Source organism: Microcaecilia unicolor, chromosome 6, assembly GCF_901765095.1.
Source record: "Microcaecilia unicolor chromosome 6, aMicUni1.1, whole genome shotgun sequence".
Classification (NCBI taxonomy): domain Eukaryota; kingdom Metazoa; phylum Chordata; class Amphibia; order Gymnophiona; family Siphonopidae; genus Microcaecilia; species Microcaecilia unicolor.
In genome coordinates, this window is record NC_044036.1 from 275,791,008 (window position 1) to 275,807,276 (window position 16,269).

The window sequence follows — 16,269 nt, forward strand, 5'->3', positions numbered from 1 at the left end:
GATGCCCATAGGAATATTATGGGCATCTACACGGCTAACTGTTATGGAAATTTTCCCTTTACTGAAGAAACTCGCAGAACTCTGGGCTCAATTATATAAAGATCTTTATTTGTAAATCAAACCTGCATGAAGGGAGACTACCAAACATAAGGAAACTCAGTCAGCAGTCTGTCAATACTGATTCAATGTAACCTTAAATAGTCAGGAATACTGTTATCCCACAATCACCAGGTGCTATAGTTCTGGTTAACAAATAATAAGAAAGAAAATATAATGATGCCCTTCCTTTCCCCTTCAGCTACTTTTTTTAGATCAGACACATACACTTCCTTCATTCTCTCAGTTAATTAAAACATTCCAAACTCCTGAGATGATTCTGGCCTACTTCTTCCTAACAAGCTAGTTAATTACAAGCATGACATATGTGTGACCTTTCTTACTTTAGCAACTTATTTCAGTGATTATTAAATTCTGCAGTAAGGTCTGATACAATTCTATTATTCTACAGAATGTAAATTCTATAACAAAGTAAGCATAATCATTATATATATGTAGAATTATCTTGATTTCCATTACACTAACAAGCCTCTAGTGTGGCTTTAGTAAATGGGGCACAATGTGTCAGGTTTTTTTTCCTTAACAGATGTCTTTTTGAGTGTGGTTTTTAAATCTCTTTAAAATGAGAATATTTCTATAAAATAAAAGGAACTAGGTCCTCTTATCACATGGGGCCCTGGCATCACTGTCGCATTTGTTCTGCTTTGTATCTGTGGTGCTTCTTGTTTGCAAAGCATATTTCTTGTTCTTTTTAAAATAAACCTTACATCCTGCCAACTTTCATCAGTAACATTTAAACTTAATGTGCAGTGGTTTAACATTTAAAAGCATCACATAAGGAAATGGGTATTTCCAAGCCTACGCAAAACCTTGTCCATTTGTTTCAGGGCAATTTCCAGATGATCCACTCAGCATTCAAGTAGTCTCCAAAGTCTTGTTAAACTGCTGCTAGAGTTCTTAGGAGATTTAATTTTAAACTTTGTCACCTTTTAATATGTCAAAAAAAGCATCTTGTATTTTTCTAGCAAATTCAGTCTCACTTTTTATTTCAGCGAGCCTCGTTCACATACATCTGAGCAAATTCTTCGCAGAAATGTGCTGTAGCAAGAGAAAAGTCATCCTGGTGGTTATCATCCTTACAACTAGCATGTTCACGTGGATGCTGTATAAGCAAAGAAAGCATCTGCCTCTAATGATAAAGCCAAAGAACCACTATTGCAATAAAGAAAGTGCCAATGCAGCCATCACACCACTGAAAGATGGAAGAACTTTTATAATCTCGCCATATTTTGATACCAGACATAATATACTCCGTGTACTTGCAATAATTCACCATAAAGAAGTGAAGGAGCTCTATTGTCTGTTTTGCTGTGGTTCCAATAGGAATAACCACAGCGTAATGGCAATAATAGACCTGCACTCTGATAGGTTTGGGTTCCCTTATGGCACAGCTGATCTGCTCTGTTCAATCCCAATGAACTGTGATGCAAAGTATGTGTCAATTCACCCATTCCCCGAAGGAGATATTGAGCAGATGCCAACATTTAAAATAAAGAATCGTGAGCCTACAGCACTCTCTGCTGAATTCACAGTCTGCATTTCTACTATGTTTGGAAATTATAATAATGCCCTGCAGTTTATTCACTCAATGGAAATGTATAAGCTACTGGGGGCACAGAAAGTGATAATCTATAAAACCAACTGCAGCCAACTGATGGAAAAACTCCTGCAGTATTATATCACAGAAGGTACTGTGGAAGTGATCTCCTGGCCCATCAAAGACTACCTAAATACTTCCAGCAAGTGGCATTATTCAATGGATGCCAAAGACATTGGCTACTATGGACAGATTACAGCATTAAATGACTGTATCTATAGAAATATGTACACAAGCAAGTATGTACTGCTCAATGACCTTGATGAAATAATTCTACCTTTTAAACACTGGAACTGGACCACAATGATGGAATATCTCCAAGAGCAAAACCCAAATCATGGTGTTTTTCTTTTTGAAAATCATATTTTCCCCGTAACTGTGTCCACTTCAGATTTTAACATTCTATCATGGCATAATGTACCAGGAGTTAACATACTGCAGCACATTTACAGAGAACCTGACAGGCCAAACGTCTTCAATAACCGGAAAATAATCCTCAATCCCAGGATAGTTTATCAGACTTCTGTTCACTTAGTTCTGAAGCCCTCTGATGCGAACCTGAAAGTGTCCAGTGACATTGCAATTATTTTTCATTGCCGAGAACCTCACCAAGCACACCTACCCAAGCAATCCTTAATTCGAGATGCAACTATCTGGAAATATAGCTCCTTGCTAATTAGGAATGTTAATCATGTTCTTAATGAAACCATGTTTTCTCAAGTGGTAGCAAAGCAGGAGGGATAAGTTTCTTTAATCCATAGATATGCACAATACAATACATATAACCTAAAGAGCCCCCTGTATTCCAAGAAATTTCTTGGAATATTGGGGGCACTTTGGGTTATATGTATTGTATTGTGCATACTATGGATTAAAGAAACTAAAGTGATTTATAATGGAGTGTTTAATTAAAGAACAGTGAATACGGGTGGGAGTGATTATGTGATTGTACTCTGTTTTAAGAATTCCCTTTACTGACTAATTCTTTTAGATAAGCCATGCTGATCTGGGCCAAGGTCAGTCACAAGTGTCTGGCAATTCCTGTATAGCTGAAAACAATCTGGAGGGCAGAGGAGTTTCTGGGACCTGGTTTACACTAATACCAATGTGGTTTTAATCTTTCTTATTAAGGGGTTAATTTTTATAAAGTTTGCCTTTGCATGGGACATATACAAGTAGAAAGTAGCTATCCAGCAATCTAGCACCAATTTTAACATGATACATGCAGAAGCATTTCTGGGGTCATAGTTGAAATGTATATGCATTATTATATGAAGAGGTACTAGCAGCACTAAACTTGAGTTCACATAAAAGGGAGGGGGTCTTTGGGATGTAGGGATCCAAGATGGCGACGGCATGTAATTGGTGAGAGTTGCTCGTTTTCACCTTACAATAATGCCGAAAAGACGGGGTAAAACAATGGCTCGAGTCCCAACATTGTCAAACCCTTTACCTGTAGGTCCTATGGACCGGTATGTGAGCACTCCAGGACAGAGCCAACGGGTTACGGGCGAAGCTGTTGGAAGTGCCGGCGTGTTGCAGGATCTTTCGGCACTTTCAAGCCTGGAGACAACTTTAAGCCCTAACCAGAAAACTCCTCCTGTGCAGCCGCCAGTGACTAGCTCCCCCCTTGTTGGGCTGACAGGAAGTGTGCCGAGGAGCTTCTCTCCTGAGACTGGGGCTCCTGTACTATCCAAGGGGGTTAGAGACGGGCAGAGTTTCCTGTCCCAATCAAGCAGTCTGGTGTTAGAAGCTGCAGGAATGCAAGAAACAGAGTTCCAGAGTCCTTTACGAACCTCACTATCAGCACCAGAGTTTGTATTGAAGAAGCCAGCAGAGGTAACTCTGGACTCCCTTTGGGACCTTATCTCTCAATTTATGATTACCATGAGGCATATTTTCAAAGCACTTTGGGAGGCTAAGTTCCATAGGTTTCTATGGAACTTTGGGAGGCTAAGTGCTTTGAAAATGAGCCTCCATGTCTGTTAAAAGTAATGATTTTTCTGAAAAAGTAATTTCTATTGAAAAAATAACTCTGGTAAATGAAGCTGATATAAAAGAGATCAATGAAAAATTGGAGAAGTTAGAGACTAAAATTACATCTACTATAGAAGTTCAAACGGTAATGATGAAAGATTTAAGTAATTTGAGAAGGAAAGCGGAGGTGTTTGAAAACTACACTCGAAACAACAATATAAGACTGATTAATTTTCCTAAATCGAGATTTATATCACCAATTGATATGTTGAAACGTTACCTGTGAGAAAATTTAAATATTCCTGAGGAAAATTATCCACCATTCAGTCAAGTTTTCTATATTCCACAGAAGAATACCCCACAAACTGGAAGAGATTTAACAGATTTATCAGCACTTCTGGAAACCTCCGAATTGGAACAAATACAGCCTGCTACTTTGGTAGCCACTTTAGTTCTAACTCCTGACAAAAATTGGCTCTTTAAATTATTTTTTAAAAACCGAGAGAAGCTTTTTCTCGGCTTGAAGGTAAACCTGTTTCCAGACATAGCCAAGGAAACGCAAAAGCGTTGTAAGGAGTTTCTTTTGCTGAAGCCAGCTATACTTCAATTAGGAGGGACATTTCATCTACAGTTTCCCTGTAAATGTGTTGTTAGACTGAGTCAAGTAAAATATGTATTTCTGGAATCTCAACAATTAACAACATTTATATCAGCTAGAATACCGATAGCTGGAGTTTAAATTTTTGCTCTGTTCGTATATGCCGCATATTTTGATTTAGAGACTTGTGACAATCCTGCATTTGATTCTTGGATCCCCTTATTTTTGGACTTGAGTGTTTATTTCTTTAAATTTATTTCACTTTGTACTGTTGGTGTTGTAACTTAACACTTTTCTTAAACAAGATTTTTTTCTTGTAAAGTAATTTGAAATATCAATATAAAAAAGGGAGGGGGTCTTTTGCTGAAGTGTGTTTAATTTTTGCTGTTAAAGTACAATTTCAAAAAAAAAAAGTGCAAAAGCCTGGGGTAGGTAGATGCAAAGTCTGTGTGCTAATTCTTGGGGGGGGGGGGGGGGGGGGATGCCTGCCCTGTTTTCTGCAATTAATGCATGGACATGAGCATTAGAATTCCTAGAACCTAGTTACAATTATTTATTTATTGAGATTTATTATCCGCCTTTATGAAGAGATTCACTCACGGCAGTGCACAGCAGGTTCAGCTTAACATAAATTAGTACAGCTGCACTTAGCACTATTGAGGAGATGTTAAGTGAAGCTAAGCCAACTGCACCACATACAGCACATGTTAACTGCTATATACTATAGTCATACTGGGTCAGACCAATGGTCCATCTAGCCCAGTATCCTATATTCCCAAACAGTGGTCAAACCAGGTCACAAGTACCTGGCAAAAACCCAAGCTCATTCTCTGCCTATGGCCTGCTTAGTTCCCACCCCAACTGGGTCTTTTTACAAAGTGGCAGTAAGCCCAATACCACTCACTAAAAGGGAAGTACCGCTGGGCTACTGCAGCAGCTTGGCAGTAGTTCCCAACCACAGTGCAGCGCCGGTGTGTACCCAGAGGTAATTGTGTAGTGCTGCGCACTGCCTAGTTACCACTAGGTTAGCATGGGAGCCCTTACCGCTACCTCAATGGCTGTGTGGCAAGTCAGCCATTGCCTGAAAAAAAAAACGGACTTGCCTTTTACCTGCTGTGATAAAAGGGAGCCTCGGTGCATGTCAAAAACACACGTGGACGCAAGTGAGGCCCCCTTTTGCTGCAGCTTTATAAAAGGGAAATTAGTATGTTCAAGCTACAAACCCACTACCTTAGCAGTTGGCATGCTTGTGAGATAGCTCTTAATATGGAAATTAGCACATGTTAAGCTCTTAATGCACTTTATAATGATCCCCCAGAGGGCCAACGACAAAGTAATGAAAAATTACAAGAAAAAAAGACCCAATGTTGCCATGTTTCACAAGAGCTGGCTGTCTTAATGGTTTTAAAAATCTGAAGATAAACTATGAAATGGATAAATCATATGGCCACACACCAAAAACTTAACATAAAGTGTATGCAATCAAGAATATATATTAGAAATATAAGACCAAAGCAAAATAATAATAAAGGTGCTAAAATGAAACTATCTGTATATGCCAATAGTTAGGGCTCTGATAGTTTGTGTCCAGCATTTTCTGTTTAGTGCTATGTGATTAGTGAGTTGACAACACACATACAAGTAGGACTCCTCATTTTGCATTCACTACTTGGTGTATTTATTGACCCCTGATGCAGACGCTTTTTTAGCGTCGAAACACGGCCTGTGTCGGGTCGTTATCTTTGATATAATAAAGACTGTTGGACTCACGTCTCCAGTGGTGAATCATCTATTAGTCTCTACTTTTTCCTTCTGTAATAGTTAGGGCTGGGCACATATCTCAAAAAACGTTTACTTAAATGGCAATAAAATTCTTTTAATGAGGACAATAATGCAAAAAAAAAAAAAATAATAATCCAGAGATTGATCCTTAGTTGTACTGCATGGTTCTTAGTAAAAGTAGTGACAAAAACACATCCACTCTCCATCTTTATAATTCTCATTTTGCATGTTTCTTAACAAAATAAGAACTATGTCATTGACTGAAAAGCAACATTAAAAAATTGTGAAAAACCACAAAATACATAACAAAAGGGTGTCAAAAGGATTATTAGTATCGCTTGTATCTTGAATATTAAATCTTTTCTGTAGGTCTTCCTCCTTGTAAGCTGTGTAGAGCAGGGACTGTCTCTTCATGTTCAAGTGTACAGCGCTGCGTACATCTAGTAGCGCTATAGAAATGATGATTAGTAGTAGTAAACTACCAAATGTCTAGATCTGTAAAAACATGTGCAATATATTCTGCTATTTTGAAATATCTTCAATCGATGTAACATTATCAGAAGTGTAAGTCACCAAGGGGTCCTTTTTTACTAAGCTGCACTAAAAAATGGCCTTAGCAAATCCTTACATAGGTCTTTTCTGCGCACTAACGTCATTTTTTTTTGTGCAGCTGCAAAATGGCCAGTTTTCCAAATTAATGGCCATATGCTAACCCTCCATTGCCTCAGGTACAAACTTAGATTGTGAGCCCTCCTGGGACAGTGAAACATCCAGAGTACCTGAATGTAACTCACCTTGAGCTACTACTGAAAAAGGTGTGAGCAAAATCTAAATAAATAAATAATGTTCCCATTAGGACTTTCACTAATCACACCCTCTCCAAAAGACATTACACGATGTGATACTCGCAAGCGAGCCTTCTCCGGAGTAGCCCCCACACTCTGGAATGCACTGCCTGAGAGGCTGCGCTTAACACAAGACCACCTGTACTTCAGGAAGCAGGTGAAAGCTTAGCTCTTCAACCAGGCCTTTAATGGAAGAAGTAACTAACTCGTTAGTCTCACTCACACACAAGGAGTGACTCAGGCTGCATATACTGCAGCAGGACATGTTTATCCACTCCTACCCTAGCTGACATAATATTTAACCATTTCTATGACCTCATGTGCAACTTTCTTTAAATCAATCACCTTACTTTCTAACTCTTCCTACTTTCTTACCTATCTATATGTTGCTTTACCATTCACTATCAATGTTCTATTACGTATTATGTTGACATTGTAAATAGTTCACTAGGATTGAAAATACTTGTTATTTGGATTTTCTCCTGAAGAAGCAGCGAAACAGATGGGTCCCTTTACTGTCGAGAAAGATTCTATGTGAAATTAAATAGAGATCCGGTTAGGGGATCAAAGAGGATTAAAGACCAGGGCATTCTCGCTGTTTTTCACTGGTAGAAGCAACATTGGTTAAATTGTGAACGATTCAATCTTTACCTTCATCTCAAGCTTCTTTACCTTCATCTCAAGCTAAGTACAACACAGACTTTAGAATTGTTTGTACAGATGGAAATATATCAACTTTAAGCCACGATTGCTTTCAGTATAATAGCTAATATGAGATAGAAATACTAAACACGTTATGTTTCATTTACAAGCTGAAGTGAAAATAGATGATACTTTATGTTCTGTGATACTACGTATAGATATTTTTAAATCTTTGTATTGGAATATAGTATTGCTTTTTAAGCACTCAACTCCTCCAAAGGGGCACCACCTTCTAGTGGTGGAGGGGCTTCTGTGTTTTAATGACTCAGAGGGCTATGCTGAAGGGCTACCCATATCAGACAGGCTTATAAGGAGAAACCAGACAAAGAATGTCCCAAACTGGGAGAGTGGTGAGATGGTGACCTGGAGTTCGTATGCCCAACGGCCCAGCTGCCCTCTGAGGTTCTGTCTTCTTTATGTAAATTTCCTCTCTGCAATTGCATTTTCCTTAACTGAGAGGAAGGGAACAACCGGCAGTCAGCCGCTGATGGCCAGTGTTTTGTCCCCTAAGCAGCAAGTGCGGGACCACTGCGCATCGAACTGCCCACAGATGAAAGGTTTGGCGAGTCCTTTGATTAGCACCGGCGAAGGAGCACTGACCCTCTTGGACCTGGAAAAACAACTCCATCGCTCCCGAATTATTCAACCACCATGTCCAAAGGAGTGGAGGAGTGAGTTAGAGGCATATGCTGAAACGGAGGATGGTTTACAGCAGAACCCAAATCGGCGGAACCACTCCTAAACACCTCAAGAGAAATCATCTTGTTGGCTTCCGTGGAGGTTACATTGAATACCATCTGGAAGGCGCTTCGGGCGGTAGTAAATAACTTTGTTTCAGATATGATCTTATTGGAGAGTTGCATGGACAATTTGACTGAACCCTCTGAGAGTGAAAAAATTGATATGACAGATGAAGTTCTGTACAAGCAAGAAGTGGTTACGATCGTGAAAATGATAATGGACCAGAAACTTTGAATAATAAGGTGGATGTTTTTGTGGATGATTAATGTCGAGATTATTGTTTTTCCCAGAGTTCCAGGTATGACTCCTAAAGTTTTCCTCAGAAATATTTCCTTAATTATTACTTCGAAAGGAGTGAAGCCTGTGAAAACTGGGATTGCATTAATCAGTGGGATTTGAATTAGAGACTTGAGTATATGTCTCAGTAAATAATTTCTGGTTTTTAAAAGAGAGAGAATGTAATCAGATGTATTATTTCTAACTAAAACCTGGACAATAAGTATATTCTCGATGAAATGAATTGACTATACGCCATATTTGGTCTTGAGGAAGCCAACCAGATGATCAATGTGGAATTATGTATTAGATGCGTAATATCTGGGGATAATCAGGTTAATACCATGTTTTCTTTTTTCTGTTTACTGTTTAATTGATCTCCTTGTCTTATTTCACTCTCCCTATTTTTCTTCACTTTGTGGTCTAAGAAAGAGAAAGATTGTATATAATCCATATATCTAGTTGTATTAATGTGCAATCATCTCTGTATTACTGTTTGCAAGTGACCCTTGTAAAATGAAAAATTATAAATAAATGATTTAAATACAAAAAAAAGCACTCAAATCATATACAGTTATCACCCCTCCTTCCGTTTTTTTTACTACAGACGTTTTCTTCCATTATTAAAGATTCTTGGAAGTTTTTTACTCTGTAGTTGTTTTTTGGATAGAGGAGGAGCCTATGATGTTAGCTATTACAGTTGGTGTCCTACTTTAAAGGTACCCTGGGCTTTTGAGGCTATTGTTTTTTAATAAACGTAAATGTTTGAAATGAGTGCTTGATTTGCAATTGATTATCAGAGTATTGTTGGATAATTTGATAGTTTCTGTTTTTTGTACTCTGTACAGTTTTTGATTTTTTGATTGCATATAATATACCATGCCATAGTTTGTATTGTTTTTGAATATTTTTACTGCTGTAATTGTCTATTGCTCATGTTTGATTTATTCTTACTGTATACCGCCTTGAGTGAATTCCTTCAAAAAGGCAGTAAATAAATCCTATTAAATAATAAAAATAACTAATTAGTGTGCGACCATTAACAAAACCTAGCATGTGAGCATGGACCAACATCTATTTTGTAGGTGGGAAGGACTCACGAGCTAATCCTGTGCTAATCAGTGCACGATAATGCAATCAGGCTGATTAGCTTATAAATGCCCACTCTTTAAGAGCCCCCCCCATGAAAAAAAATATTTTTTATTACCTGGTTTGTGTGTGCACAATGCAAATTCACTGTGGGATGCCTCACTGTGTCCCATGGTAAGCATGCAGCTTGGTAGAAGGACCCCCCAAGTAACTTCCACAAATAAATGGTGTTTGTCTCAAGAGGGAACCCTAGAAGCTGGCGCATTCAAAAACACATTTTATTTGGGAATATTAATAGTGTAAAAATGTTAACAAACTGTAAATCCAGCACAGGCCACTTTTCTTAATCATGCTAGAATTGTCATGCTACAAAATTGTAACAAGTCATCTTACATTACCTCCATGGATAGTACATCCCCTTAATACAAAGCTAAAGCTTGCCTAGTATAAGTTTAAAATAAAAAAATAATGCACGGGACACATTACCTGCACAATGTCATGTTTTAACCTATATATTATAATGAAACTAATGTGTCAATCTGATAATATAATACTGCTTAGTATTATGTTATTATCAGATCGACACAGTAGTATTGCAACTTCATATAACCCCAGATTGTAGTAGATCATCTACCACATTTACAGTGATCAATCCCATCCAAGGGCACAGTTTATTCTTTGCATCAGTTTTCCAACTGTAAAACTGGGAACATAGTATATTTCATCATCTGCCTATGTAATCTTAAGTGCATAAGGAATGCTAAGTATAAATTTGAATTGTATATAAGAACAGGTGCTGCATAAACAAATGGATTAAAGAGGGGCTTTGATAACACATCCAGTGACATCATCAAAAGGGGTGGACTGTGGCTTGGGCAGAGTGATTGGGGCATGAGCGAAGAGGAAATAGGGTTAAGGCAGATATTCAATTTTGATTGGCTGACTATCCAGAAGTGAGTGTGGCATCTGCCAATTATGTAAATTAGCTTTGACAAAAGGTAAATAAAACTTATACTACTCCTTTCGCTATGCACCCAAGCATCCTTCTTTCTTTTGTCATTATCTTTTCTGCCTATTTAATTGACTTGGAGGGGCATAATCGAAACGCCGGCGAACTCAGAATTTGGCCGGCTTCATATAGGCGGGTGAAAACAGGCAGGAATAATTAAAAATAATATGGCCGGCCATAAACGTACCATTATCGCGATCGAGGCCGGCCAAATTTGATTTGGGCAAAGCATAGTAAAAACGCCGCCATGAAACATTCGATTTTCGCGGTTCCAACCGGCCAAATCAGGGCTGGCCAAAATATACTAAGAATACGGTACTTGAGAAATGTTACTGTACTTGATATTTTTCATTGTTCCGTAAATTTTCCCTGTATCTGGATGTCCGCAACTGCATTGTACTTGCGGATCATGCAGCTATGGGAAATATATTGTGTATGAAGTTCACATTTGTGATAATGATCCATTTATGAAAACTCCCATATAAGGGGAACTCCGCACGTAGGTCCCGCACGCATGACAGCAATGCGTCACAGACGGCCATGCGTCATAGCCAACCACGTGTGGAGCCATTGTTCATGGCGAGACGTGCACATGCTGACCTATCCATATATGGAATGGCGATCCATATATGGAGCCTTGCGTGTAAGAGCGGCCATCACGCATGACCGGCCATATAAGGCGATGCACGTGGTCCCATTTTCACTGACAAATATGTTGATGCGAAGGGAGCCGAACTTCTCTGTTGCAGAGAACCTGCTCTTAGTTCATCTCTGTGTCAAGCACAGGCATGCTCTCTTCCCCTACCAACACCTGCCCCCCATGGCTATCTGCCTCAGAACCTGGACCGAGATCAGGGACAGGTTACACAGGTAAGTGTTTCAGCCCCCCCTCCTGTAGCTACATATATAACAGCTCCGTCAGTAGTGTAAGCACAAACTAGAGTCTGCATTCAAGGGTAATCAATGATATGTGTACATGCACAATCATTAATAAAATGTAGGTAGTAGAAATTAAAATCATTGCCACATCCCTACAATTCTGCACACAAAGGTTCTCTCTGTCTTCACATCCCCTCCCCCCCCCAAGTGTTCTGAATCTTTTCTACTTGATTTACAAATGAATTTGGGTGCTGAAGGCAAGAAGGCCCATCCCCTGACTCCTGGTGTACAAACTTATATCTTGCAGAAGATTTGGCATCAGGAGGGACTTAGAGTCCCTCCGGCGGAGGTACCGCCGCGTCCGCTTACAGAGCCCTCACATGATTAGGGCAGCGAGACGGCGCCTCAGGGATCAATGTAAGTATTATAAAAAGGGCACCTGTACTCCATTGTAAATGTATTTCATACTGCAAATGCCCTGTACAATATCAGTTTCCATGTGACTAAAAAGCAACTAGTTAAGTCATAACACCTCTCTATCCCAGATCAAGGCCTGAGGTATGGCTGCAACTTCCAACTAACCGCCTGTGAGATGAATGAGATGGCATGCCTCATTTCTCTATCCCTCTTTCTGGGGTAGATACTGTTTCATGGTATTCCTGCCTGAGGTCCTACTCTTAGTGGATGTCATTGCCTCATATTAAACTTATGTCCCCCCCCCCCCCCCCCCCAAAATAAATAAATAAATAAATCAACATAAACCCAAAATAGTCAGCTAACCATAGTCACAAATTATAATGCAAACATGCTGCTGAGCAATGAGTGTGGTCTGCCTGTGTACTCAGAGTCACACCAGCATTCACGGTTCCCTGTCATCTCATCTCATGCATTTCACACCCCATCCCCCGCCTCAGGCCAGCCAGCTCCTGCACTATGTAAGCTATGTTAGATGTGCTGATCTCAACCACAATCCTATTACATACACAGAGCACCAGCGGCAGGAGGAGGCAGCCCAGGAGGAGGAGGAGATGTCCCAGGAGGAGGAGGAGGCGGAGGAAACGTCCCAGGAGGAGGAGGAGATGGGCCAGGAGGAGGAGGAGGAGGCGGCGGCCAAGCAGGAGGAGGCCCAGCAGGAGGAGGCCCAGCAGGAGGAGACCTGGCCAGACATGCCTCCCCTTGAGGGGGATGATGAAGGGCCCACACTCCCTGCCCTTTCCACCCCATCTCCACCCCCATCCCTAGCCGCAGCCCCATCACCACCCCCACCCCCATCTCCTGCCCCAGCACTGTGCCTCCTGCAGCAACTGGTGGATGGGGTAAACCAGTTGCTGCAGGAAGTGACAGCAATGAGGCAGCAGATGGGGGGCAATGTGGCAGGCTAATGAGCAGCACCATAGGGCAGTGACGCTGCTCCTGGTGCTGCTCATTAGCCTGCTGTACATGGCCATTCAGCCAGGAAGACATGGCCGTCAATAAAGGACATTTGGGGGGAGGGGGGGGAAGTTGTAAATAGTATTGTTTTGGATTATTTTAATATAAGTTGCATATTTTTCAGATAACAGGGTGTGCGTCTCTCTTTCTGCACTACATATTATCAAATGCTGGGGTTCATATGAGAGGAGGCAGCAATATGGATTGCATGACAGGTGAACTGTGACAGAGAAACTTGGGTACATATGTGTGATGTGTGGCCATACAGAAGGCCACCTGTTCCATCCAATCTGCATGGCTGTATTGTAAGGGGGGAGGCTGGGTGGGCATTTGTGGTGAGGAACATAAATGCCCATCCAGCCTCTTCTTCCCCCCCCCCCCCCTTTACCTTAGAGCTGCACACCACAGAGTTGTGTAGCACTAGTGAACTGCCAAGTAGAAACTTGGAGATATCTATAGGTAGCCCCTAGACAAGTTTTGCTCTTTGATCACCAGACACCCTCACCCACAATCAAACCACAATGGTGGGGGCCACAAAGATGTTACAAGGAGCTGGGCCATCTTTTGACATTGAGCAATGCTATATAGTGCTCAACAGAAAAGGGAAACCAATGTTAAAAGCATTAGATGAATGTTTGATTCTTCACAATTGCAATACGATACCACAGGTACAGAAGGGCCTAGGCTAGGGGATATAAATGTATATTGTTGTAGTGATTGTGAGTTTGCTCACAGCTTCTTGAGTCCCAGGAAGGTTGTAAGTTTGCACCTGAGGCAATGGATCACAAGGAGCAGCAGCAGGATTTGAACTGGCAACCTCTGCATTACAAGACCGGTGCTCTAACCACTAGGCCACTCCAACCAACAGGCTGTAGCCACCTGCACGTAATTTGGAGTAGGAATTGTAACCAGAAACCCTTGCTCTCAGCATGACTTAAGGGCTCAGTAGCCACGTACCTGTGGCCACCTTGAAAATAGTTTGCAGGCTGGAAAAAGCATACAACAAACAACCGTCCTAATTTCTAAACAACAACAACGAAGACTGAGACCGAAACGACATAACCACTGCCCTTTACTATTACTCTCACCATCACCTGAGCAACTACATAAAGCCGACAACTACACAAGACCACAATGAATTCTTCTACTACACATATACGCACTTATTTGCAAACCACGTGTTAACAAATACGCAAGCACACAATGCATTCTTCTACCATGTATGTACGCACTTGATTGCAAAATCACGTGCATATCTAAAGTCCGGAAATGGCAATAGCCATAACGGCAAATGTAAGCCACATTGAGCCTGCAAATAGGTGGGAAAATGTGGGATACAAATGCTACAAAATAAATAAATAAAATGTAGAAATGTTGTGGGTCCATAATTATGGACAATTGTAGGACTGTGTTTAATAATGTGGAAAAGACATTCAGGGCATATTAATTCATTTGTTTATTTAATTAAAGCATTTATATCCCACATGTTCCCACTGGATGCAGGTTCAATGTGGCTTACAAGAGCTACATCAAGAATACTATTACTGACATACTAAAACAATGCAAGCAGTAAATTAACTTTGCAATAATATACAGCAGTGGCATAGTAAAGAACATATATGGTAACTGATTTGTTATATATTGTTATGTATGTATGCATTCTCCCCCCACCCCCCACCCCCAACAACCCTGAGAATGGGTGGGCACTTCATAACAGGGAACTGGGGTTCACCACATAAAGAAGGATGGAACCTAGCGGGGAGACACAGGAGGGGCAAAGCAGGACACAAACTACCAGCTGTGGATACCTATGAACCAGGTGAAAATAGAGGTACAATTTGAGTGCAGTGAAGAGACAGATAGAATGGGGAACCCTTAACCATGAGGGGTGCACACATCCATTCTCAGGGCCCAGGGGCGTAGCCACGGGGGGCCCGGGTGGGCCTGGGCCCACCCAATTTGGGGTCAGGCACGCCCAGCAGCAGCACAGCGATTCCGGATGGTCGCAGGCTCCGGTCCCCATCATCGTCCCTTCCCCCGTGGCGTGCCGCAACTGTCGCCCCATCTTCCCTCACCCTCGCAGGCCCGCCCAGCAGCGATTCCGATCGAACGCAGCTTCTTCGGCTCGCACACGCTGCCTGCCGGCTGCCGCTCAAATCTCCTTGCAGCTCCTAAGCAGCAGCGCTAACCCGGAAGCACAGAGGAGAGGCTTCTGGGTTAGCGCGGCTGCTTAGTAGCTGCAAGGAGATTTGAGCGGCAACCGGCAGGCAGCATGTGCGAGCCGAAGAAGCTGAGCCTGCGATCGGAATCACTGCTGGGCGGGCCTGCGAAGGTGAGGGAAGATGGGGTGACAGTTACGGCACGCCACAGGGGAAGGGATGATGGGGAAAAGATGTTGGACGGGGGAGGGAAGACGAGGACAGCAGCTGCACAGGGGAGGGAGGAAAGAAGATGGAAGGAAAGATGCTGCACAGGGAGAAGGGAAGATGGAATGATGAGGCATGGTGGGTGGGGGAGAAGCTGCATGGGGAAGAAGGGAGAGATCCAGTAAAGGGGTGGAGGGGTCAGGAAGGGAGAAGTCTTGGCTGCATATGAGGTGGAGGGGAGGGAGACATGCTGCATAGAGAGGGGATAGGTGGTGAGAGGGGGAGAAATGTTAAACATAGGGGTGGAGAGGAGGGCAAAATGGTGGGCATAGGGGTGGAGGGAAGGGAGAAATGTTAGACATGCTGGTAGAGGGGAGGAAGGTAGATATGCTGTATGGGAAGGGGGGAGAGAGATGTTGGACAGTGGGAATGAGAGGGGGAGATAGACATGGGGGTGGATGAGAGGGATGGAGAGGTACACAGTAGGTGGTGAGGGGGGGAAATGCTGGGCCATGGGGGAGAGGACTACTACTATTACTATTTAACAGGAATGAAGAGAGAAGGGGCAGGAAAATGTAAGGCTACCATGGTGAGGTGGGGTGGGGTGTGGAGGGGATCAGATGCTGGTTAGAAGGGTGGAGGGATAAGATGATGGGAATGGTGGAACCCTGTGGGAGAGGGCAAGGAAATGATTGAGAGACAGTGATTACAGAGGGTAGAAATATGGTAATGGGAAGTAGATTAAAGATAAAAAGAGAAAGTAGAGATGGGGAGGAGTAAGATGGGGAATGGGAGAGCAAGAAAGTAGAGATGGGGAATGGGAGAGCTAGTGGGTGAAAGAAGAAGATGGAAATTTGATA

The 16,269-nt window shown here is 41.8% G+C and overlaps 1 protein-coding gene across 1 annotated transcript; it reads left to right on the plus strand.

The window, feature by feature from the left end:
* The first annotated feature begins 1,124 nt into the window (after positions 1-1,124).
* Positions 1,125-4,633, plus strand: LOC115473303. Its single transcript, XM_030208142.1, has one exon. The coding sequence runs from the start codon at positions 1,151-1,153 to the stop codon at positions 2,456-2,458; it is 1,308 nt and encodes a 435-aa protein (XP_030064002.1). The 5' UTR covers positions 1,125-1,150; the 3' UTR covers positions 2,459-4,633.
* The last annotated feature ends 11,636 nt before the right edge of the window (positions 4,634-16,269 follow it).

Excerpts from the sequence above, each read along its gene's own strand:
- LOC115473303 (XM_030208142.1), top strand. The coding sequence starts at position 1,151 with ATGTGCTGTAGCAAGAGAAAAGTCATCCTGGTGGTTATCATCCTTACA.